The following is a 24,842-nucleotide window of genomic DNA, read 5'->3' as shown; positions in this document are numbered from 1 at the left end:
CCTTCACCTTTACCAATGGCATTGCCATAATGGACACTTTACTTCATTAATCATATGGTCTGATGCCTGCTGTTGGAGAACATTTGTTGGGAACAGGTATTAATCTAAAAGTGTTATTTTTTCCATTGTGTTTTTCACTTCAGCTTTTTTCTCATAGTCTACTTCTCTTTTAAACTACTTGAATTCTTTTCTAACTAAGGCTCTGAATTTACTACTTCTCATTGGCGGTCAATACTGCAGTTTGTTTCAACCAATGCAATGCTATCTGTGTATATTTAAGGACTGAACCACATAACAATGAATGGGTCTGCAGAGACTTGGGAGATTTTACTTGTAAGAACACTGCTATTTGGCTTGTGTGGCACCAGCAAACATACTACAGGATTTTAGCCATAAGAACACTGTCAGTAAGTGAAATCTTCTGAAACTGATTAGTATTTACCACTAGATTTTCCTTAATGTGCTTTCCACTCTTCTTTGGTATGTAACATTGATACTTTTATAGACAGAGGGTTTGTTTGTATGTGTATGTTTTGAGTGTAATCAAACCTATGAGGGACCTTGCCTGTAATACCGAGGTTACACCTGTTTAACTAAACTGATAAACATCAGATAACAACTGTTTGCAGACAAAGTTTAAGTATCTAAGGCAAAATTTATCAAAGGTAAATACTAGATAGTTAGTTACCTAAATACACAGAGACACAAAGATTTACTGAAGTGCCTGCAGCAATGAAGCACCTAGCTCTAATTAAAACTAATAGGAACTGACTATTTTGTCCAACCTAGATATTTTTGTATGTCTTAGTATGTACTCTCTGCATCCTCACGTATCTTTTTCTGTTTAATCTGGCTGTAAAGTACCACTCCGTAGACTGTCCTAATAGTTCTAGTTTAGTGTGCTCATTTCACTTGCAAAAGAAGGGTGATGGAAAACAAAAGGGAATGTTACTTTCTGAATTCACAATCCTGTTTTTTTCCACAGTAGAAAGAGCTTTTCCTGTTTTATGTCCCATGGCTTTCTTTGACTACACAATTTGCAGATTTACAGATCTATGCAGTCACTCCCATCCCAGACAATATAGATGTGCTACAAATGGACCGTGTCCCTGATCGCATAAAGAGCTTCTACAGAGTCAACAATATCCGGAAATTCCGCTATGATAGGCCTTTCCACAAAGGCCCAAAGGACAAGGAGAATGAATTTAAGGTACAAATAGTCAGCAATCTGTGTTTTAAATGTCAGTCTCTTCAAGGCGACTACTCTCGTGTTATTCTATGCTAATAGAGCCTTTCAAGTAATCCTGATATGATGGCCAAAGATACTGTAACACAAACAAGTGGCTGTTGGTGGCTACACATCTGATCTGATTAAAATGTTGTCCAATTTAAAGATAAGTCATTTTAGTGCCAGGAGAAGTGTGTTTTGTAGCAAGGATGTTTTTTTTTTGTTTGGCTGGAATTTTTTTCTTACTGCCATAGATGTTCACAAGATCTTCTCTGTTCCCATGACAGAACTGGTAGCCAACCTCAACCTCTGGAAATTAACAGAAATGTTGAATGTATTGCTATAGAGCATACTGATTTTTTATTTTTTTTGGAGGGGGGAAGGGGGAGCATTTAAATGACACTCAGTATGACATTCTGCAAAGTATGTTACTGCTTAGGAGGAGGTTAATGTATTCTTCTCTGACCTTTATCCCCTTAGTACATGTGGTAAGAGTATAGATGATGTGATTGTGGTTCACTGTGTACCTCACATCCTCAATTATTCTTTGCAGAGCTTGTGGATTGAACGTACCACTCTGACCTTGACTCACAGTTTGCCTGGAATTTCTCGTTGGTTTGAAGTGGAGAGAAGAGAACTGGTAACGTTTATAGTTCCTATAGTTGAGGTTTGAAATGATGACTTACTAAGGACATGGGATAGGCAATTTAACTTCTGTCTGAAATCACAGAATCACAGAATTTCTAGGTTGGAAGAGACCTCAAGATCATCGAGTCCAAATCTTGCAGTTTAAAATGATGAGGTTTACAACAATTAAGTATGTCGTTTTTTCACCACTTATTTTAAATAACTGCTGAATGTAACCAGGGGAATTAGGTGAGGGAACATGACAGCATAATGCAAAAAGTGCCAGAAAGATAGAATAATTGTATTGTTACCGTGACGTTAGTTTACAGAAAGAAGTTATCACAACTCAGTGACCTGAAATACAGTGTTAATGACAATAAAGTTTGTTAATGTAGCTAATTTTCTAGCAGTAAAAACTAAGAGAGATCACTGAACCATCTTAGTATGTAATTTCTTTATAAGGAAGGTAATAAATCACAATGAAGTGTCCATGGAATTAAAGTGTGTTTTATTGCCTTTTGAGGTTGAAGTAAGTCCTTTGGAAAATGCCATTCAAGTGGTTGAGAACAAAAACCAGGAGCTGAGAACACTGATAAGCCAGTACCAGCATAAACAAATGCATGGTAACATTAATCTTCTCAGCATGTGTCTGAATGGAGTGATTGATGCAGCTGTGAATGGAGGAATTGCAAGATACCAGGAGGTAAGCAGGGCTCTGCTTCTGAATATAGCATCGACATTTTTCAATTTTATTCCCATTGTTGTTTCAAAGAAAGTATCATTTAATAAGATATTTTCATGCACATTTTCTAAATATAAGGTTAAAACCCCATGCTTGGTTATTCTGCATCAGCACTTGCATAGCCATTTGTCAACAAGAGGATCCAAATGTAGAATTGGGATACAACGTAGATATGGTTGACAGTGGGGTTTCTTAGGATTAAATCTTGGCTTACCTGGAAGCCCTGACCTGACAGGTACAGGAATATATCAGAATTTATTTATTTTATTACACTGCTTACATTATAAGTCCTTTTTGCAGCAGAGGCAGTGGAATTCATGGTAATTGAGACTGTTTGGACCTGTAATCAGGAAAAGCTGCTAATTCATGCTACTCAACCATTGTCTTTACTAGCCTAATTTTGGACTCACTGAGACCTTAAAGTTACATGATGTTAGCTGGTATGTTATCTGCTATGCTCTTTAGCAAGCTGTTACTTAAATTCCACGTTGCAAAAGGTAAGTCTAGGTTGAGATACTGAGAAATGGCAGCAGGAGTCCAGGGGTGTGGGACGTCTTCCATGCAGACCATGCAGAGAATGCTCTTCTTCCTTTACCTTAGTTACCACTTTACTCACTTAATTGAAGGATTCTTTTTTTTTAAGGAAATGATACAAAATTAAAATCATAGGATGATAAAAGTTTTAGTGGTATTGTTCATCATTGTCACATAGCTAAATATGATCAGATTCATGATCCTTCAGGGCTGAGGACTGTCTTAACGCTACTTTACGCTGTTTCCTTTAAATGAGCAACAGAATCATGTAGGTTGATACACTCATACTGTAGCTTTACCTGGATCCCAGAGTGCTAAAAGTGATAAAATTGAGCTGCTGCTGTTAGCTTAATGTATTTAGTTCTCCTAAGATTTCTGGACCTTTTCCTATCATCTTTTGAAGACAAGTTATGACAACTATTTCCCAATAAGCAGAAAGCTTTTCTTTTCTTTTTCCTACAGGCCTTTTTTGATAAAGATTATATCACAAAGCACCCTGCAGATGCAGAGAAGATCACACAGCTCAAGGAACTCATGCAAGAACAGGTACTGCTTTTCAGACACAAAAGAACATTGGTGTCTGGATTCATCAGCAGTCAGTTTAAACACACCAGATCCAACTGATTCATTCAGAAGTAAAGAATTTTAGTACAGGAGATTTAAAGTACATTTAAACAAAAAGGAGGTGAGATGGCTGAGGAGTTTATGAACTAGCCATTCACCTTATGTAATGTTAGGTGAAGCTCTGCTAGCATAACATGAATTTTGTTGTCTCCGTTTATTATCTACTAGACATCTGCCACATTTCAGGCCTGCCATTCATTTATGGCATTTTGAATTGTCTTCCTAGTATATTTCAAAGGTAATCAGAGTCAGGACAGGTCAGGCTTGAGATTAAACTGTCAGAGCTACATGGGAAAACTTAATGTCTATTTCTACTATCTACAGTTCTGTTTTTCTTTAGTGTCTCTGTGAAACATCTTGGTAGATAAAGCTTGCTGGATGCTTTGATGGGAGTGAAATCAGAAAATCACATCCCTGTTAATGGAAGGTTTGGCAAAATACACCACATTAAACAATGTGGCCAAGTTTTTACAGAGCTACTGGGCCTGCTTTGTCAACAAATTGCTTAACTGCATTTCAGATTTCCCATTTGTAAAATGAAGATAATACTTATCTCCCCTCAATCCTCAAGAGGATGTTTGAAAATTAATTAGCTATTGTTTGTACTGAGTTTGAATCATGTAGGGAATTATATGTATCTTAAGCCTGCTATCATTACTATTTTCTTTCATCTGAGAACTTATATAATCTCTTTCAATTACTAATATTGTATGTTTGACCTTTGAAAATGTGACCTTTATAAATAAATAACGAGCAACAGAAGGAGTGAACACTGCTGAACACTGTTACTGTTCAGCTCAGTTATCAGAACCTCCTTTGTTTTGAAATCTCTGGCAACTTTGACCCCTTTTCCGACACTGTTGGGAAGGAATTTCCTTGGTCACAATGAATTATCTGTATGAGGACTCAGTGATGTTAACTGCTGGAGAGATAATCAATCTGGTAATTTTTTTACAGTTGTCTCTAACAAATGTAATCCAATGTGACATAACGTACTTGTCTCACACTTGAAGTACTTGTTGAAGTAATATAAACTTGCCAGGTCTCTTAGGCTTACTTGATTATTGGCAGTCTTGTACAGAACGGTGGTATATTTTACAGTACTCCCTTACACAGTGACAGACCTGAGAGACAGGCTTCAGTTCTGTCTCTTAAACTTGATTTATTTAGTTTTGTCATCTTGTTTTCTTCTTAACAGGTACATGTTTTAGGAGTGGGTCTGGCAGTCCATGAGAAATTTGTACACCCAGAAATGCGCCCTCTGCATAAGAAACTGATAGACCAGTTCCAGATGATGCGATCCAGTTTGTACCATGTAAGCTGGTTCTCATTTAATATCACAGAACAATTGTAAAGTTCAATTTTCAGGCTTGTCATAAAATAATATAAAACAGAAGAAGAAAGATTAACAAAACACGTTAGATGTTCAGCTCTTACAGTTGTCATAGTTTGAGTAGCATAACATGGACTAGGCCCTCCAGAAGTGTTTTTATGTAGACAGCAACATGAATTCCGGTTGGTTACTTCAGGCTTCCAACTTTGATTTAGGCACCCGATATTATAGGTTTGCATTTCCTATATAGTCAAAAGAACTGCCTCCAGAGCATGGTACACACCACCTGTTTTATACCAGAAATACAAGTAACGTCCTCTAGGAAAGGTACCTTTCCATCCGTTTGTGCACTGCTGTACATTAGTATTCTGTGACAGCTATACTTGAGACATCTTTGCCAGATGGGTCTCAGAAATTGCAGTGCATTCTCCTCTTCCTGTTCAAGTGTAATTCTCATCACTTTCTTGAACAATATCACAATGAAACCAAAGGACACCTTTCCATATAATATAAAAGAATTATCTGAAATGTGTTAGCAGTTTACTTTCCAACTGAAGTAAGTATTTTCTAAAAGCTTTGAACTTGAAAGGTTTTACCTCTGCTTTTAGGAGTGAATACTATGCAAGGATGGCCAGAAATAGCAGCACCACAATTATTTTAATACAGCCTTTCTCTTCCAGCAGATGAGATCCATGCAGGTTATAGCCTGTGTACAGCCTGTGTTCATTGCCTTTCTTTAGAATTTAGACAAGATCTGTATTTTTGAGTTCAGATTTCTTTTCAGAAAAAAATGGAGATGGTTGCAATTTGAACAACACTGTACCTCTCTTTTTCTCCAAAATTCCTGAAATGGTGGCTGGAAAGTATTGTTAGAAATAGAGAATAAGGACATAAAACACTGACGCTCTTTATCCTGTGGAAACACAGGTAACTGTAGATGATTACAGAGAACGTGGAAACAGATCGGATTTTTTCTGAGAGGAAAACATTGTAATTTTCTCATGACTAATTTAGCTAAAATATCTGTAGTAACTAAAAGACTCTGTGTCTCATGTGCAGGAGTTACCTGGTTTGGATAAGCTGAGTCCAGCCTGTTCTGGCACTAGTACACCACGCGGCAATGTTCTCGTTTCGCATGGACCAATGAGCCCAGAGAGCATAAAGCTGTTGCATCGACACAGGTACCCCCTTTTCTTCTGCTGAAATATCAAAGATCTCTGCACTCTGTTGAATTAAGATTTGAGGGTCAAAAATGCAGTTAATAGTACTGGAGGAGGAGGGTCAGTTTTCGTATAAGCATCCTTTATTTTTGTTCAGGGCTCATTATTAAAGTTTGAGGATGGAATCAAAATGTTGAGAAATCCAGTTTGCAGCATATCCTAAATACCTCCAGATGTTTCTTCATCCCTTTTCTTACACATCTGCCACTCAGATTCTTCTCAGCTCTCCAGATTCAATCTGACTTTGGAGGTTCCAACTTCTCATACTTCTGCTATGCAAACGGCAAATAAATATTATCTACCATGAAAGGAAAAATGTATTGTTTGGTTTAGAAACTGAACTCAATATGTGCCCATTTTGAAGACTCCAAAAATGTTTGCGTAATTGTTTTTAGAGTTTTAATCAAATCAGAACCCAAATATAAGAGGCCAAGGGTGTTTTGATTAGGATAACAGAAAATAGCTCAGCATTCAGAGAAATATCTGAAAATGTGGATGTTTATTCAAACAGCAGAAGAACCACTAATAAAAACTAACTGTGGACAAAAAAATTGGATTTTTCAGGTCAAAACAGAGTTTTTATATCCAGCCAAAGCTGCTTATGTGAAAATGTACATATCCATGCCAGCCTGAGAAACAGTGAAAAGAATGTCACTCAGATTATGAAATTTCAATGGCTCTTCAATGTTTGTTTCTCTTGGTGGGTCTACATAGCTTAACCTGGCATAAGGAGCTGTGTAAACTTGGTCCTGAGTTACAGGATCCATGGTTCCCTTTTTAAAATTACAATTAAGTAGCTCTTGTGCTACTTTAGTGTCTTGGCAACTGACATTAGGTATCTGGGTGATACAATTCTTTTCCTCAAAGTTCATCTCTTTGTAAAGCCTTTTTCCCTAAGAATTTTACCCTAATTCTTAGGGTAAAATGGGGAGATTCTATAGTATACAAAGTATGCATTTGTGGATGTGATTTACAGTGACAAAAAATGAATCTGAGAAAGATTAGAGTGCAGATTGCACACCAGTTGGACAGCATTAATTTACTGTCAGCTAGGAAGTTGACTTCAACTGCAATGCAGAAGCCTAACAATGCAGTAAGAAAAACTGCATTTTGGCCTGTCTCTTGTGCTTGGCTTCCTTTGGAATGCTTTATTAAGCTGCTCCCACTCATCTTACTTGGGTATTAAGAATGAGAGTGGTTTCAGAATGTTCTGTTAAAAGAACAGCTGATATGTATCATGACATGTTAACCTGGCCTTGGATTCTGAAATTCATCACCCTACACACTGTTATCTTAAGTATAATCTTATTTCCATTTTTTTAATATTTACTCACATTTATAGATTTGTTTAAGCTTTTATTTGGCCTGATACTTTCAAAAGTGTTTGACATGTAGAGATGACCTAAAGCAGGTACTTAACCAACCTGGAAAAAAAAAAAATCAGACTTCAGAAATAATAATGCCCCTGTTCTTTCTCTGTTTTCGTTTCAGCCCACTGAACATGCTTGGTTCAGTCCGACACTCGTCATCCTCTCTGTCATCACACACCTCCAGTGAAACAGGAAACCTGGTTATCCTGACAGACAGTTCCGTGGGGGAGACTGCTGAGGATATGTACCACATGCAGGTACAGCTCCAGTGCACCCAGAAGCAATTGTCAGAGATGGCACTGAGCATGCTTGGAGCGTTACACTTATGAGTGTATATATCGTTATTATGCAATGTACCTAGCCACGCGCTCGGTTCTGTCCAGTGAGATTTTTGTGAAGAACCAAACAGGGAGAATCTGAGGTTGTTCAGGAAAGACGACAGAGTAATTCATCCGGGTTTACTTTGGGAAGAAATCTTCTGTATTCATACAGAGAAAGCTGCTGTCCAAGATCGTAGTATTGCTTTCAAAAAGTGAGATTTTAGTCAGCATGTTATTTATCTGACCTGTTCAACACACATGCATTATTGCTCTTGTTTGTGAGAGGCTGACATGAGTCCCCAAGTCTTGAGTGCAGATTAATAGTGGCCTGCACTGAAGCTGTTTCCTAGACAGAGGTCACATTGGGGAACCTGAGACAGGTAAAAATCTAATGCACTGATCCACTCAGTTCTCTTCTCTGCCTCCTGCAGCTTGTTTACCCTAACTCCAGGTACCAAGGCTCAGTCACCAACGTGTCTGTTTTATCCTCGTCCCAGGCCAGCCCTTCCACCTCAAGCCTGAGCTCTACCCACTCGGCACCATCCCAGATGATTAACTCTGCTCCTTCCAGTGCACGAGGTAAGAATGGATGGACCCAAATGAAGGGTTAACTGGAACTGCAGGTATACCCCTAAGTCTTTCAGCTTCCTTAACATATTGGTTGAAATACAACCTGTATGAAATAGACCACTCTTTCTTTTTTGGAGCTTGCCTCATCAAAAATGATTTCTTTACAAATTTTGTTTGTTTTCCAAAAATTTATCTAATCTTTTTTTCAGCAGTATTTGGAGTATATTTCTGATACATGCTGGTTTCAGGCAGCTGAATTTCATAATAGTTTCTGTTGTTCTACTATGAAGTTGTGACAGACAATCTAGAGGAAAACAATAATATTCTTTGGTACAGTACGTCAAAGAGAGAGATCATGAAGACAAATGCAACATTTTCATTTTAAGCACTTAATGAAATTACAGCATAAAAAAGTACTGCAGTTAAGCAGAAATTTGTGTATACAGAAGCATACATGTATGTATGCAATGAACACTGAAAGATATAAATGGGGACAAAGAAGGATTTTCCTGCTGGGAAATGCTTTGCTGTTGTGGTAGCTGGTTTTGATATGGCTAATCATTTTTTTCTCAAGCCTCACAGCTGAAGCAAAAGTATTCTGTGTAATCTCATGACTTTGATAACTTCTATTCAAGTTTTTGGTTTTGTTTTGTTGTTTTTTTTGTTTGTTTGTTTTTTATCTCATTTTGGATTCTCAGTTGCAGGTTCAAAAATTTCTACACCTCTTTTCACAGGCGTATGAAGAAGGTATCCAGGATACACTCAGAGATGGACGCTATTAGTTAAATCTTACCCCTTTTTCCCATACAGGGGAACTGTGTGCTTCTTTATGGACAGAGAGTACAGAGCAGGGGAGGTTGCTATTGCTCATTAACAAGGAAAATCCTCCCTTTTCTCTCAGGCCAGTTTGGGGCTGTTTTGTTCAATCTTGCAGTAAAATCTTAATTGACTGGTTGTTGTTATGACATAGATGTTATCAAAGTGATTTATTTGAAGGATCAGATGGAATAGGAAGGTGAGAAGTGGATGTCTTCAAACAAAGGCATAGAGCTTCACTAATTACCATGAGCTGGAAGGAAAGTAATGATATCTGAAATAGTGAAGTAACAAGATGAAAGTGGCATAACAGAAAGGGGAAGATGGAACTGAGTACAGGGCCATCATGCGGGGAAGACACCTTTAAATGGGTGTGCCTCAGCTGGCATCAGAGGCCTGAATCTTAGGGGGGATTTGAGGGGTTTTGGTGTTCGTGGCATTTCAGAATTTTGTCACTTTAAAAAGCCAGTGCTTGCAGTGGCAGGCTGTGCCAGTCTTTCTGAGCTTGATGACTTCACAGCAGCACCAGCTTCCCTCTTAACTGTATTCTTTGCTGTTGCTTAGAAACTAAAGCAATGAATGCTTCGAAGGGCATGGTGCTGATGGATGAGTCAACAGCACCTCCCAGAGATGAGTGCTGTAAATGGCTGCTAATGAGGAAACAATAAGAGAAATAATGATACCAAAAAATACTTCAATGTATATTGATTTTACTCTTTACCCTTACTAATGTGTTGATAGCCTTTGATAATAAATTGCTTCTCTGCTTCCTTCACTTTCAAGTTAGGTGAGCATAGCATCCAGACACTGCCCACTTCCTAAGGGATTTTATTTCTAGTAAAGTCCCAGATCCTCTCTGTTTCACAGTGTGCAAGTCACTACCCAGGTTGTTACAACACTGCTGTTTGGAATGGAGTTGTTTGTAATGATGAAAAACCCTATGCTAAGCTCCTCTGTGATAATACAACTTTGATTTGCTCCTTGGTGATTTTTCCTTTCGTTTTCTTTTTGAATTGGGTGAATTTGCTGCTTGTGAAAATGAGAGGCCAGTGTCAGTGGCCGGAGCAAGGTACTTCACAAACCTTACATGTGCAGCTCTGCCATTGCACCTCTATTCCTTTTTTTTCTTTTTTTCTTTTTGGTATTTATTTATATTCTTTTTAATTTAGTGCTGATGAAAGGTGCTGGATTGACACCACTGGAGGCTGAAGCCCTCTATTTATCCACAGAACAGATACAGCATGGGCGGCAGCCGTGCAAGCTTCCCCACGCTGCCCCCACCAATGTGCCTCATCTCTGTCCTGGAGGGACCACCTCTAGAGGTGAGAGGATAGTTCAGTCTCCATGACCCATCCAGTCCGTGACCTTTCTGCTGAGACTGCCAACAAAGCTGCAATAGTCGTGATGCTACAGCTATCCACTTTCCAGACAGGAAGTACACAAAGGCCAACAATTCGTTTAATACAGGCCACCTAAATTTACCAACTTAGCATCGTTATCACCTGTGACTTGAAGCTGAGCACAGTTTCCTAAGATTTCTATTTTTTTTTCTCAGATGTTTAAACGTTTCTCATTGGTACAGATGTTAATGTAGAGGTTTAAAAAAAAAAAAAAGTCCTGTTGTCAGGATTCTTTGACACCTGTTCTCTGTTTGACTGCAGAGTCCTTTCTGGACCTCAGCTATTAGTGCTGCTCTGAGGAGACAGGGATCTTGTTGACACAGATTAGTTCCATTAGCAACCAAAATAAGTCATGGCCATTTGCATTAACAGTCCAGCAGGAATTTAAATCTTATTTCTAATTCTCCACTTTCAAATGTGGCCCTTCCATTGACATTTAAAACAACAATAAAAGCAAATTATTTGGTTTGTCAGGAAAATAATGAAGTCATTAATCCAACATTTTGTTTAAGATATTCATGAAGATGGTATTGATGCTGATGCGATCATACCACTGAACAGCAGATAAAAGCAGCAAGCCTTATACTGCAGTTACAATCTATACAACTTAGAGCAAAAGTCTTAAATAGGAGTGTAATCAGAACACAGTAAGAACTCTCTAATTCTGTGCTAGCAGTAGAGAAGGATATTACTAGTCTGTTTTTCAGATTAATGAGTATCCATCTTTCGGTTTTCACTTGGCTTGACCGTTGCATAGCTTCTTCCCTATTAAGAAAGCAACGTGTTTGTTCTGACTTCATTTGAGGTAACTCACATAAGGCGCTGCTCTAACCCTACTCGAGTTAAAAGATTAGGTAAACTGGTGCTCCTTAAACAGATACCATAATGCAAAAAGACCTGGAAAGAGCTATGAGTGGGTTAGGTTTGGTTTTTTTTCCCATAATTTCATTGACAATGTTTCTGGGACTCTTCCACTCTCAAAGAAACTCCCAGTTGGCACTTCATGGCTGACCTCTTAAGGCATCCCTACTGCTTCCTCAACACAGCCCCCTTCTTCAGGGGCAAAAAATGAGTCCCAGAGCCTGCCTTAGCACCGTGCAAGAACCCATATACTTGCATAAAAACTTATTTCTGAAACCCATAAAGTTACAGTTTGGTGCAGGAGCAAACTGTTTTCATAACAGTAAAGAAAATGATGGATTGGGAGGAAAAAGATGCATTGAGTCTGGAGTTTAACTATGTTAATTTTCAGATTCGTTCCTTAAAACTAATACTTGTTACAAGCGGATTAATGTTTTCAAAATTAAAAAAAAAAAAGAAAAGAAAAAATACCTCTGCCTTCAGCATAGGATTTTCTTTCTCACTAACAGTCTATACAGTGCTGCACACATCCAGTGTACCCAGCTACACGCTGAGAACAACAAACCCTGGTACAAGGTGCAGCATTTTATATGGCTGCTGTGGCTGTTCTGAAAACTTTTTATAGGTTTTAATTTGTTTTTTACATGTTGCCAGCCCCTGATGAGAGCCTTGGTGATTGTGTTCTCTTTGTCCAAATTATTAATAAATGCTTCAGTTATAGACACTCCTGTTACGGCACCCAATTTGGATGTATCCATGCTTAATTTTGTTAGCAGACTGGATATTTGGCATAATCTGCAACAATTTTTGTAGCTATATTTATTTACCAATTTAAGGCACCAAACAGCAGAGCTGTTGTGTAAACTAGGCTCTGCCACCAGATTTAGCACATGTGGGATTTTTCAGGTCATACAATACACAGTCTGGTGGAAGCTAATGGTTTGCATCTTGGACAAAAAAAAAAAAAAAAGAAAAAAATAATAACAAGGATGATAAGATAAATAAAATAGAGAAGTTTACCATATAGGTTGTGCTGTGATGCAGTTCTGGGCACACCTAGAAGTTTGGCACATTTACATCTGTTATATAGAAATAGGACTATTTGTGATGTGTGAGTAAAAGAGACTCAGCATAAAGCATAACACTGTGTTTTCCAAGCTGATGTTGTACATAAGAGCAAATAATGTTGTGTAATTATGTTTCTGTTTTATGTCTGGGGACAAAATGAGTTCGGAACTAGAATGCAGATACTCTGCAGCTGTTCATGTCAGGGTGGGGACGTAAATTAATCTGAGATCTTCCACCCCTGATGGAATCGTTGCAATTGTGGGAGGTTATCCTGCATTCTGCTGGACACATTGTTCCTTCCACTGTGTGCTGAATCAGTCCCAAAAATTGCATGTTTGCTTTTGCTGGGGTAAGAGCTGCATTAACCAGCACCAATGCCTTTGCTCATATGTTGGAGTGCTGTTCAGGTAATGTGTGTGGTTGTGGAAAGTTTGCAAAAGGGGGCATGTATTCCCCAAAAGCCGGCATGGCTCTGTAATGCGCTGTGTGCTGCCATCTGTTAAGTGCGTGTCCGTGACGCAATGAAATAATCAGTGCAAATTAAAGCTCACTCTAGCAGCTTCAGAACATCAGCTCCTGCCAATATTGTGCATCTCAAGGGATGTGTCTATCAGTAGTATTGGACGTCAGGAAGTCACTAATTGAAATAATTCTTCTAGCAAATCCATTGTCAGTTGTTGCATATCAGAAGATGTATTGTTGTGTGGCACTCATCTTGAAGGACATGAATCACATGCTCCAGGAAGATACCTACATGAAATATCCTTGTATCTTAAATGATAAATATTCAGATAACTGATAAGTCTACAAAGTCAGACATATTCCTCTGATATAACTCTAAGCATTGGTAAACATCCTGTTATCATGTAATAGCTCAGTATACCAACACTAATAACACCTTAACCAGAGGAATTGTAAGCAAAATGCCACCAACGTTTATAGAAAGTTCTGCTTATTATTCTTTGTTTTTTGATAAAGAGGAAGTTAACAAAGGTATCACCAACTACATAGCAACACCTCAGTCTCTGTCTGCCAGAACTGAGGAATAAAGTAGCTCAAGCTTTTATCCCTTTCTGCCACATTCAATCCTAAAATATAAAATTCGGTGGCATTTATATACTTCTACAAAACTTATGGGGTAAAGGAGCATTAGACACCGCAAAGCACAGCCACAGCTGATTGCCACTTTTTGTTTTTCAAGAGAAAGCTCTGCAGCACACAACTAGGGACAAGTACATCTTACACACCTTACATGGTATGTCCTTAATTGTATGTAACATGCCAGTTCTTACTTCATCTTGTGCCATGCACCCCACCAACAGCTGCTTAGTGGGCTCAGCACCGTGTTTTCTTGAGTCCTGTAAGATCATCATGTGAACAAATTGCGAAGGAGATCACTGGGCATGCGGAGACATGGCTGTTGTTTGTCACGTGTACGTGATTATTCTCACTTGTTTACAGGCTCTCCCTCTCTACCAGATAAGTACCGCCACTCTCGGGAGCTGATGATGTTGCTGCCAACCCACCGGGACCGACCTAGCAGTGCCATGTATCCCACGGCTATCATGGAAAATGGACAGGTAGCAGATCTAATTTCTTTTATGTTAGTTCAACCACCTGAAACTGTGACTTTCATTTTTACTGTTTTGTCCACTTTAAAGCTTCCCTTCTCACCTTTAGAAAGCACAACTTAGAATTCTTTACAAAGTGGTCCAAGAAGTAACATTGAACTTTTCGTATTAATCACCCACGAGAGCCACCCACTTTGGTAGTCAAGTGATACAAACTGTAATGACTGTTAAAGCTGTGTTTACTTCCCAGCTCTGTGCCCTGGTCTGTTGCAAGCAGTCATACCATTAATTTACTCATGTTTCCATCCTGCAGTCTAGCCTCAAAGTACATTTTAAATAGTTTTATGGTGACTTCCAGATGGAACAAAATACACAAGAGGCTGAAATAATATACTGACACAGGGTCTCCAGTCTAGGCCTGTTTCTACTGCTTTCTCTGGACAAATTGCTAAATTCATAGTATGCTTACATACGAGCATTTTAATTCGGTGCTGGCATGCACTTTTGAAGGGAATCTGCTAATCATGCCCACTTATTGTACTTCAGTTCACAGCGGAGAACTGTCTCAGCATGTGAACTCAATTCTTTCAAATAAAATCAAAGCAACAGGTAAGCTTCAGAAAATTTCCTCCAGAGAACACAGGCAGGTTGAATATTTTGTCCTCACCGCTGTTACGCTCTAGAGATCCAGTGGTATTGTACTGCATTACTTGCTAATGTAGCCACAGTCTAATATTTCTATGATTCTTCTTAATTAAATATGCTTCCTTGCCTAAAAAATGTGAACAGAAATTCACAGGTGCACCATCTTATGCTGGTTTTGTTTTTTATACGTTTTTCTGTTCTTTCTTCTCCCTTAGCCTCCAAATTTCCAGCGCGCCTTGATCCAGCAAATGATTGGGCCATGCAAACCTTGCAGTGATCCCAACCTGTCTCTGGCTGAGAAAGGTACTCTTTTTCCTAGGTAACATGCATGCTTGCTGAAATATTATTACTCTGGTCATGCTACAGCAAGTACTGACTGAATGGGCTTCTACATCTCTTGGCAGAGTGCATTCTCTCACAATTTATTTAATTAACAGTTTAATTAACTGGGCCTTCTGCCAGCCTACAGTCACTTTAGATCATTCACAGAAGGAGTTACACAAAGCTCTCTATTTCAGAAAGCTTTCTGAGTTTAGCATTTTATTATTGAAACAAATCCTGCAGCCTTTATCAAGCAAAACCCCCAAGCAAGCAAATGAGAAGATATATGAAAGAAGATTGAGACCATTTTCAAAAAAATTATGAGGTATACTGTTGCTTATCTTCAGATAGTATAAATCTTTTTATTTTTTTAATGTGCGCTTATTCTTCAAAATAATAAAATTTCTTGTAATCTCTCTCTGAGGTAGTTTTATACTTACTTGAGTTTATCATTAGGGATGTAAGCTTAACTCATGGCTTTGAAAAAGTACGAGTCAGAAAACTTTAGTAAGAAATTTTTAAGGAAGGGTTTAAAGAGAAACAGCGAGGTGACTATAAGGTAAGATGCAGCATGGGAAAAAATGGAGGCTTATGAGAAAATTTCCTGATGATCCGGGTGGCTGGCATGACAGATCTGCAAATAGGTGGGAAATGAGCCTGTCAGTAGCTAGCAAAGGATGATAAATAGCCAAGCAGGGAGGAGGAAAAAAAAAAAATGAAAGAAGGAGCTTGTTTGATGTAACGGAAAGGGAGAAGTTTGTGAAAGGGTGCCATGGACAAAGCGATGGGCTCAAAAAATGATCTGAGGGGCAGCATTCTGAAAAAAACAGAAAAGTGGACAAAAGTTGATGAGTTGAGTGTGCTGCCATGAGCAGGTAATGGTCATAGGCTAGGAAAACAGTATCTTAAAGTCAAACATTTTTAAGGCCAGGAAAGACCACTGCAGTCCTCTAGGCTGATGTGCATAACATTAGACATCTGTCAGTATTCTTGTTTTGTCAACTGTGCCTAACTAAACTGTATTTGGGGAAAAAAAAATCCAATTTTTTTAATAGAATTTCTAATAAGTCAGAATCCACTACTTTAACAATGTGGCAGCCTTACAGAACAGTTGAGATGGAAACCAAAACCCAACGTACAGTTCTAAATAAATGACTTCTACGATAATAAATGGTGACAACAGTAAAGACTAGGGAATGAGGAATTAAGAGCTCTGGCTTAGCCATGTTGCGTTTGAAATGAACATGACAGACATGGTAAGTTTTTCTTGTTGGACAAGAGAAGGAACTGGAAAAGGCACATATATGATGTATTGCCTGTTAAGAAATAATTCTTAAATTTGTATTTGTAGCCAGTCTTTATACAACAGCGTAGTATGTAGCACAGAGAGAAGGGGATCCAGGACCAAATTCCCTCCAGAGGAGCCACGAAAGACAGATGACATTCAGTAACTGTTTTTAGGGGATGGTCTTACGGGAACCCCAGCTCTTCAGCCAGGTTGGTAGCACAAACGCAGTGACAAGCATTTTTGCAGTCCTTGAGCCTTCATCATTCTTTGTTAGTGAGGATGCCTTGTTTTTTGCTAACAGCCATGCCCAATGAATTTTTCCACCCCCTTCCTTGCCTTGACAGAAGCACTGCTCAGTAATTCTCACTGACAACAGGGTGACATCAGTTGCCCAGAGCAGAACGGTTCATGTTCAGCTTCCCTGCTAATTGAACTTGGCTACTGAGCCACTGAAGACTGTTGAGAAGAGAGAGCTGGGCTAGGACAGAGCACTGGAGCTCCCTGGGTAGGTTTCTTCCTGAAGCATTTTGGATTAAGCACTGGTTTTAACAGGCAGCAGCCATGCTCCAAAATTGTCTGACCCGAGGATGATTTCCAGCACTTATACTCAAAAGTCAGTGAGTGAGGGAATGAGAAAGCATAAACGGCTTACGCATTGGGGTACCACGTTCTGTTCTTCAGTCTTCTGCTGCATCTCAGTGTTAAACAAAAAGCAGTCATTCTACAGGCCAAGAAAGCCAGGTATTGTTCTGTCCTTTTCACTTGATGCTGGCATCATTATGTTTCTTGTCCCTCTCCATTTTAGCCTTTTGACACCAACTGCAAATTAGAGCACTCTGGCATGTGCACAGCATGAGCAGGGGTGCTCAAGAAGCTCATCCGGAGCCAGCTCACCTGTGTTGAGATATATCCCTTGGTTTGAACCTATTCTCTGTCAAGATTCTTGGTATCTCACTTACACACCTTCCTCAGTTTGAGAGTCTCTCTTCAAAAACATTTTCTTTTATATTTTATTGTTTTTGTTCTGTCTTATGAGGCTGTTACTTTCTGATCTTTTTACCTTAGGGAATTTTAGGTCTTGGGCAGCCTGTGTTCATGAGCGAAGGAAACAAAAATACTGAAGAAACCCTTCAAAGTCACTTCAGAAAAGAAACACAGCAAAAAATGGTTGCAGGCATTTTAATTACAGAGAAATTTTCTTCGTATGTCAAACTCCACGTCTGTTTCTCCAGGCTTCCATTTTTCATGTTTCAAAACTTAACAATGGCAAAAGCTATCTTTAATCTCAGTTTTCTTTGGTAGACTCATTGAATTACTTTTTTTCCCTTTTTTCTTTAGCAAATCTGAAGAAAATCAATCGTTTATAAATAAACATAAAATTATTGCATTTCCACCTCCTCAGAATAAATAGTCTTTCAGAGTGTATGGAAGAGAGGGAGATGCATTTTAATGATCTTTGTCAACAAAATTCTTGAGATCCTGAAAAATTCTCATTGTTAGAAGCAACTATTATTTTGATGAGAAAAAGTCACCATACTGGATGTCTGTCGTGAGGAAAGCCTTCTTGCTGTTGTCTGTAGGTTTGTGCCCAGTGTGCCCCACCAAGAAGCACACAGAGGGGGAATTCCTGAAGTAGCTTGCGACTACACTTGCCTCTATTCTTCCTGATTAACAAAGGCTTGATCTTGTCAGCTAACCTTGTAATACAAGGAGTCCATACAGTTGTTTTTAAGTATTTGGTGACCACATTTTTGATCAACTCTGTTGCTTAGTTAATTGCATCTGTGAAGTCCTGAATTCTTCTGTAACCGATTGAGGTGTCCACAAATTCAGTCTCTGCTTAGCCACTGTAATACAGCAACAGGCCATCCTGTTTCAGGACACACGTTCCCTCCTGCTCTGTAATCATTTGCCACCAGGCAGAAGAGGTCACAACTGAGAGATAGCTGCTGTTCTGTCAGTGAGGTGTCATTTTTACTTACTCAATGGCTTGGAAAAAAAAAAAAAAACAAAACACTTAGGAGTTCTGCTGCTCTTCACGTTTGCTAGAAACGGGCCGGGGGGGCATCAGTGAAGGGGAGATGGGCAGACTAACAAACACTGTGATCACCTAACTCTTAACTTCTTTAACAAAGCACCCTGTAAACTTAACACGCTGTAGATTAGATGATGCCTTTGTTTGCCTTCAATCCTACCATACACAAAGTTTCTAGAATCTGTCCCTTTTTTACTACCGAAGAGCACACCAGAAAGCCAATCCTTCTGGCCCCAAGACCCCCCTGTTCCATTACCCAAGTTAAATCTGTTTCAATCCTTCAGCTGTGCCAGCAGCGCCCAGTAGCTGGAGCCTAGACAGCGGAACAAGAGAGGCCCTGCCATTCCTGTCTGCCCACGTTGGGAGCATCTTGGCCCCACCAGTACCTCCCCGAAGCCTGCCCCATGGTAAGGAAAAGCCCAGAAGGTCTGCTGCATAATCGATGCAGTCACGCCAGATAAATCTAGGCCACCTGAAAGCTGACCACAGCCTTTTGTGTTTCCCTATGGAAACAACCAGAAACAAGCCAAAGTCTTTCCTGGTCTGCTAGGTTAGTGCTGGACAACACTTCAAATTTTTACAATCGTTACAGTAATACATGGACTTGTATGGACTAGAATTAGGTGTGTGCGCACTGGAGGTTTGGCCTGGCTTCTTGCCAGTGGCTATCTTCAGCAATAACTCACAGTTACAAAGCTATTAAATAAACCTTCAAACATCTATTGTTTACGAGCCTGTTGCCTTGCCATGAGATCCTTGATAACAGGGTTGGGTGGAAATCTATCACTGCACTAAACTTCTCATTAGCATTTTGTGATGTGACAGATGCACTCCACAGTATCTATCAGAAAGGATGCCTAGGCTGGAGTGGAGTTATCGGCATTTGGAGCTGTTACCTGGCACCAGAGCATCTAAAACCCCAACTCTTTCACGGCAGTTGAGGTTGCACAAGTCTGTATTTCTGATCCTTGTCTCGTTCCAGGACACTACGCACTGCACTTTGATGCCTTCCATCACCAGCTCAGTGATGCTCCTCCGGCACTGCCTGCACGAACATTGCGCAAGGTAAAAAAAATAAATAAAAAAGTTGCAGGAGAGAAGAGAGTAATGCAGAAGTGCATTACAAAGGCAGGGCACATAAAAACCATTAATAATTGATGTTTTGAATACAAACGGAACCACATTGTTGTTCACATTGCTGTCCAAAGCTGAAATGTGCAACAAGCTGCAGTGTTGCCTCCCTCATCAATTTTAACGTGATTTTTGTTTTTCTCTAAACAGTCCCCTCTTCATCCTATCCCTGCATCACCCACCAGTCCACAGTCTGGTCTAGATGGAAGCAACTCCACTTTATCCGGCAGTGCCAGCAGTGGTGTCTCTTCCTTGAGCGAGAGTAATTTTGGACATTCTTCTGAACCACCTCCTCGCACAGACACCATGGATTCTGTCCCCAGCCAGGCCTGGAACACTGACGAAGACCTAGAGACACCCTACCTCCCTGTCAGGTACAGTCTCTCTGAGCCTGATGTCCTTGAGACGCTGAAATCCCAGCCATGCCGAAGCCACTCCGCTCCATCAGGAGTCATTCCTCAGGACACCATGGACCCTCCCGCTCTACCCCCCAAACCGTACCACTCCCGGCTGCCAAACATGGAGAACGAGGAGGGAATGATTATTGAAGATGACGACAAACACCGCCCATTGCATCGTAAAGTGTCCCAGCCAGTGAGCGGCGGGAAGGAAGAGCAGGCCAGGGTAGCATGGGAGCATGGCATCAGTGAGCAGTAGGGACAACTCCTGGTGAGCAGCTTGCATCATCAGTCCAGGTCTGAGCAGAAAGCAGAGGTGAGGACTCAGAACAGCAAGACGCCTTTCTACTGCCGCAGGTTTATGGCTGGAGCCCACACAAGCAATTGGGCCAGCATGGGAGGTTGCTGCTTTCCTTTTTAATTTCTTTTTACACCTTTCCGTTATGTTTTTTAACTTTTGGTGCAGTGGATGGTTATTCCTTCTGCAGTTTCTTGACCGCACCACATGGCACATAAGCCATAGAGACCTGCAGAAGCTGAAGAATACAATTATAAGCGGCAGGGGAAGAAGAAGGGGGAAATTGGGCAAGTTGATTTTGAAACTGCTTTCCTCCTAGTTCTGAGACCCACGTGAGTAGAAGCAGTTGCACTAGGGACATATTTTGTTGCTGTACAGAAGTGAAAGCTCATTGCTGAAATCAGGGATTTTATGAACTGTCAGTCTGGAAGGTGCATGAGCTGCAGGCAGTGGAAAAGATGGCAATTCTAAGAAGAAATTGGCTCTTTTGAGAGCAGGATTGTACATATCTGTGCAGTGATCTCCCTGCATTGGTTCATGGGTGCTGAGGCAATCTAACCAGTGCTGATGCGCTGATTTCCAAGATATCATTTCCAACAAACTCTGCCTCCTTTGTTTTTTATGTACTGTTTGATTTCTTAAATTTTGCTTTCACTGGCTAAACCAACCTGCTTTCTCATTGGAACCATATGCTATTCATCAGTGCTACAGGATGAGGGGAGGTTAGTAGCCATTGGAGCTGCGACTGATTGTAGGCCTTTCCCATGCCCGACTTCGGGCAGGCTGTTGACACCAGCATTTCTATTCTGGTTTAAAAAAAAAAAAAAAAGTTTCTCATGCCACAGCTGGTTGGCGACTCACCAGTAAAGAAAAGGTGGCTTAAATGCATCACGTCCAACAATCCTTGCCTCAGGGCTAAACATCACCGTTCTCACCACCTTCCATCACCCAGGAGCTGAGATTCATAAGATTCATTACCCAATACCATGCTGTCCTCAGTCCCTCGAAATCTCACTGCAGCTGGTGTGCAGCAGCTCCATCTCTCACAGCAGACAGAAAACACTAAGATGCAAGAAAAGCCCAGTGTTCAGTGTGCACCCTAGAGTCAGGAATCTTAAAGGCAACCTGTAAAGAAGAAACAGTTGTTTCCTCTTTTGCTTCTTTAGAAAGTGTAAGAAGCTTAAGAGCTTCTGTCTTCTGGAAGGTTTCTTTTCTCCCCATGCAGTAAAACAGCTTTCCCCCTATGCCCTGCCTCCCCCCACCACCCCTTTTTTATTTATTTATTTATTGTCAGGCTCCAGAAAGGGATGAAGAATTTGGTGCAAGTGTAGTTTTTTGCAATTTTGGTGGAAAAAAAGAAAAAACAAGAAATGGAACTATGCAGAGGTGGAGACAGTACAAGTCTATGTATACAAAACAAGCCTTTTAATCAGTATTTTCTTAGTTCAGTACAAGACCAACCAAGAAAAAGTTCTGTGGTAACAGAGCCAAGATCTGTTCTTCAAAAAGAACTATAAGAAATCTTTTATTCCTATTTTCATATTTTTCAAGAAACTTTCAATCTAAAGAAAGCATCAAATATTTAATGTTTTTAGATAAGCAATGCTCCTTTCTGCTACTATGCACATGTTAGCCTTCCTTATAACCATTTCCACCTGCAGATTGCAAAGCACATTTCAGACGATGGTAAGTTACCACTGAAAAATCTGAAGCACATTCAAATAGAAGACTCACCTCCACCACATAAATTAGTGTCAGAAACAGGAATAGCATCAACTGTTATATCCAATTCCTGCCCTAGCCACTCAGTTTCTCATGCTACAAACAGCGTAAAGAAGCAAAAAAGGATCTAAGTCTTTTACAGGTCACCTTTAGCACTACCTCTAAATACAGTGACTGGGCAGAGTACGTTGCTTCTGAACTCCTAAAGATGGTCAGTATGAAATCTGGGCTCTGTCAGCTGTCATACGAAGGGGATTTTAAGAGGATGTATTCGTTTTCTTTCTCAAGCTCTAGCCCATGCAAAAGTAATAAATTATGGATTTGTTTCTTAAATGGCCTGTTTGGCCTGGAACAAAGTCTCTCGTGCTTCCTCTATGTTATTACTAACACAGGCTGCTTGTAATCCTTATGACCTTCACAGTTAAGAAGAGAATGATATTAAAACCTGACCTACAGTGGACATTTCATCTCTAGCAGAAACAAGTTTTCCAATGGTAGGACCACCCTAACTGGTAATGAACCAAGCTGGGTCTCTGGTATAGAACACAGGTGTGAAAAATCAACTCAATTATGTTTTCAGTGAAGGTAAGTCAAGGTAATTCCTTAGGAATTAGTGTAATATTTTCAGTGTGTTATCCTCCAATTTGACTGAGATTCTTCAAGAGAAATTTTTAAGAGGACCAAGTATTCAATTCCGTCTCCCCTACCCCTGTTTCTTGTTTTGTTTTGTTTTTCTGGCGGGAGGGTTGAAAGTAGTAAAGGTACTGATTTACTGAACTTCCTCATTGGGAAAAAACAAAAAACAAAAAAAAACACAGCAGGTCTTGAAAATAAAAATTTGCAAAAGCAAGAATGCAATTAATGTGGGACTAAGTCCCAGTCAGCTGGAAAACCTGCCACCTGGAGCTCTAATCAATCTCTTACAATGTGTCACCTTGCTCTGATTTAGAGAGACTACAACAGTAGTTGAGTCCCTTTTGGGTATCTGACATAATTACATATTTGTAAGGGTTTGAAGGTCAATCAGATGTTGTATACAAATACCTAAATTATGTCAGGTCCACACAAAAAAAGGACAGAATTACTGAATTTACTAAATATGAGCCTCTCTGAAGTTAAGTTCTGATATCTACCACATACTCTGTCTCCCTTTCTAGTGCTTAACTGAAAGGGTGCAGAAGATAGACTGCTATTGAGATTTTGTGAATGCTGGAACTAATAATTCATGGAACTAATACTTCTCTGGAGGGTGGGGTGGCTGATAGCATAGTACAACTCCAACAGCAAACTCAGGCCTGGAGCAGGTGGAAGCAACAGCAGTTGTTGCACTTGTCTAACAGGATTTGAAGATGCTTTGTATAAACCACAGTGACGGGATGTTTTGAACAGGACCCGTTCGTGCTATACTTAACTCTGATTTAAATTGAATATGTACTTGCCTTCCTTGGGTTTTCTTTGCATAACAAAATAGCATGTGCATTCCTCAAAAAATTGGCGGAATTCTGCTGCAAATCTCTCCATCGTGAGTGTACCTGCTGGCCCCATCTGAAACAAAAATGAGAAGAAACTACAGTAACAGAAGAAAAGCAATTAGAAAAAAAAAAAATTCTCTGAATCCCACCCTTTTTTTTTCCAGTGACTGGGTTGGTTTTCTTGCAATGTCCAAAACTAAGATTCTTTTCCGTCCTTTCCTTCATTCCCTTTTTAGCTTACTTACCATTTCTTAGGTAAGGGATACTTGCATATCCCTTCTGTGGGAGAATCAGCCAAAACTGGGGAGGCTGGAGAGAGCAAGAGCCTTTGGGAAACAAATTATGTGATATTTGAAATTTCCTCTAATCATGCTTCTTTGTAAATACCCCCATTTGAATGCTGTGTATTTGTACAGGAAATTGAGCAAAAAATGTATAGATTGTGATGTCTGACTGGTATTCTGCCCTGTAAATGTGTTTTTAACCTCTGGCATTCTGTGCTTATTTAAAAAAGGCAAAAACCTCTAACCACTTCTCTTTTGTGTATCCATGTTTAAAATAAAAACAAAACAGCTATCTTATCTATAACGGATATCAAATTTAAAAGGAAAAAATAATTTGTACAAGTGTCCTAAAGGTACTTCATTGTATATATTGTGATAGCATGTTTCCAGAACCAACAAATTAAGTGGTGTGAATTTTAGATGTAAATATCTGCTGTTTGTTTTGGGTTTCTTTCCCTTACCCATTCACTCGACTGCTGTGATGTGGAATTAAAGATTAATACCTGATATTAAAATGGTACAGCTGTACATTCATTGCTGTCCTCCCGACAGGGTTACCCTCAGGCTTCTCTAGCTGGTCACAAGCCAGGCAGCTGTCAGAGAGGGGCAGCACCGCGACCCCTTGCAGCAGCCCCAGGCACCTCCTTGTCTGGCAGAAGCTTTAACGGAGTTTTGTGGGAGTACTTCCACATCCAGCTGAGTCGGTTCTTTGATAGGTACCTCACTGCTTGGGTTGATGTGCACTGAGCGGCAGCTGAACTATATATAAAATATAGTTCATATTTTTATGCAATAGCAAGATGTTTTGGCAGCGATTTTGTTTCTCAATTTTAAATGTTTAAATACCAATCATTTTAACAGAATGGATTTGAAAGAATAAGATGTAGAAACTAAAATTTATATTCATTACTACATGAGAGTTATTCTCGAAGATGCCCATCTTCTTCCATTAGAACTAATAAAT

At 39.7% G+C, this 24,842-nt stretch overlaps 1 protein-coding gene across 19 annotated transcripts in view; it reads left to right on the top strand.

The window, feature by feature from the left end:
• The window catches only part of DOCK3 (dedicator of cytokinesis 3), a 215,537-nt gene extending 191,141 nt beyond the window's left edge, over positions 1 to 24,396 (top strand). For 7 of the 19 annotated variants that reach the window (XM_038185862.2, XM_038185858.2, XM_038185861.2 and 4 more), the window contains 14 exons: positions 1,044 to 1,210; positions 1,782 to 1,868; positions 2,379 to 2,558; positions 3,594 to 3,677; positions 4,954 to 5,070; positions 6,148 to 6,269; positions 7,800 to 7,935; positions 8,430 to 8,577; positions 10,554 to 10,706; positions 14,175 to 14,293; positions 15,145 to 15,232; positions 18,858 to 18,980; positions 19,556 to 19,638; positions 19,855 to 24,396. In XM_038185862.2, the coding sequence (XP_038041790.1) occupies positions 1,044 to 1,210; positions 1,782 to 1,868; positions 2,379 to 2,558; positions 3,594 to 3,677; positions 4,954 to 5,070; positions 6,148 to 6,269; positions 7,800 to 7,935; positions 8,430 to 8,577; positions 10,554 to 10,706; positions 14,175 to 14,293; positions 15,145 to 15,232; positions 18,858 to 18,980; positions 19,556 to 19,638; positions 19,855 to 20,361 (2,114 nt within the window). In that variant the 3' untranslated portion in view covers positions 20,362 to 24,396. Of the gene's footprint in view, positions 1 to 1,043; positions 1,211 to 1,781; positions 1,869 to 2,378; positions 2,559 to 3,593; positions 3,678 to 4,953; positions 5,071 to 6,147; positions 6,270 to 7,799; positions 7,936 to 8,429; positions 8,578 to 10,553; positions 10,707 to 14,174; positions 14,294 to 15,144; positions 15,233 to 16,601; positions 16,877 to 18,857; positions 18,981 to 19,555; positions 19,639 to 19,854 lie in introns of those variants that run through there. The other 12 variants (XM_038185867.2, XM_038185864.2, XM_038185865.2 and 9 more) reach the window with 12 other exon arrangements.
• The last annotated feature ends 446 nt before the right edge of the window (positions 24,397 to 24,842 follow it).

The sequence above is a fragment of the Anas platyrhynchos genome, chromosome 13 (assembly GCF_047663525.1).
Source record: "Anas platyrhynchos isolate ZD024472 breed Pekin duck chromosome 13, IASCAAS_PekinDuck_T2T, whole genome shotgun sequence".
Classification (NCBI taxonomy): Eukaryota; Metazoa; Chordata; class Aves; order Anseriformes; family Anatidae; genus Anas; species Anas platyrhynchos.
This window is presented reverse-complemented; position numbering and strand designations above follow the sequence as displayed.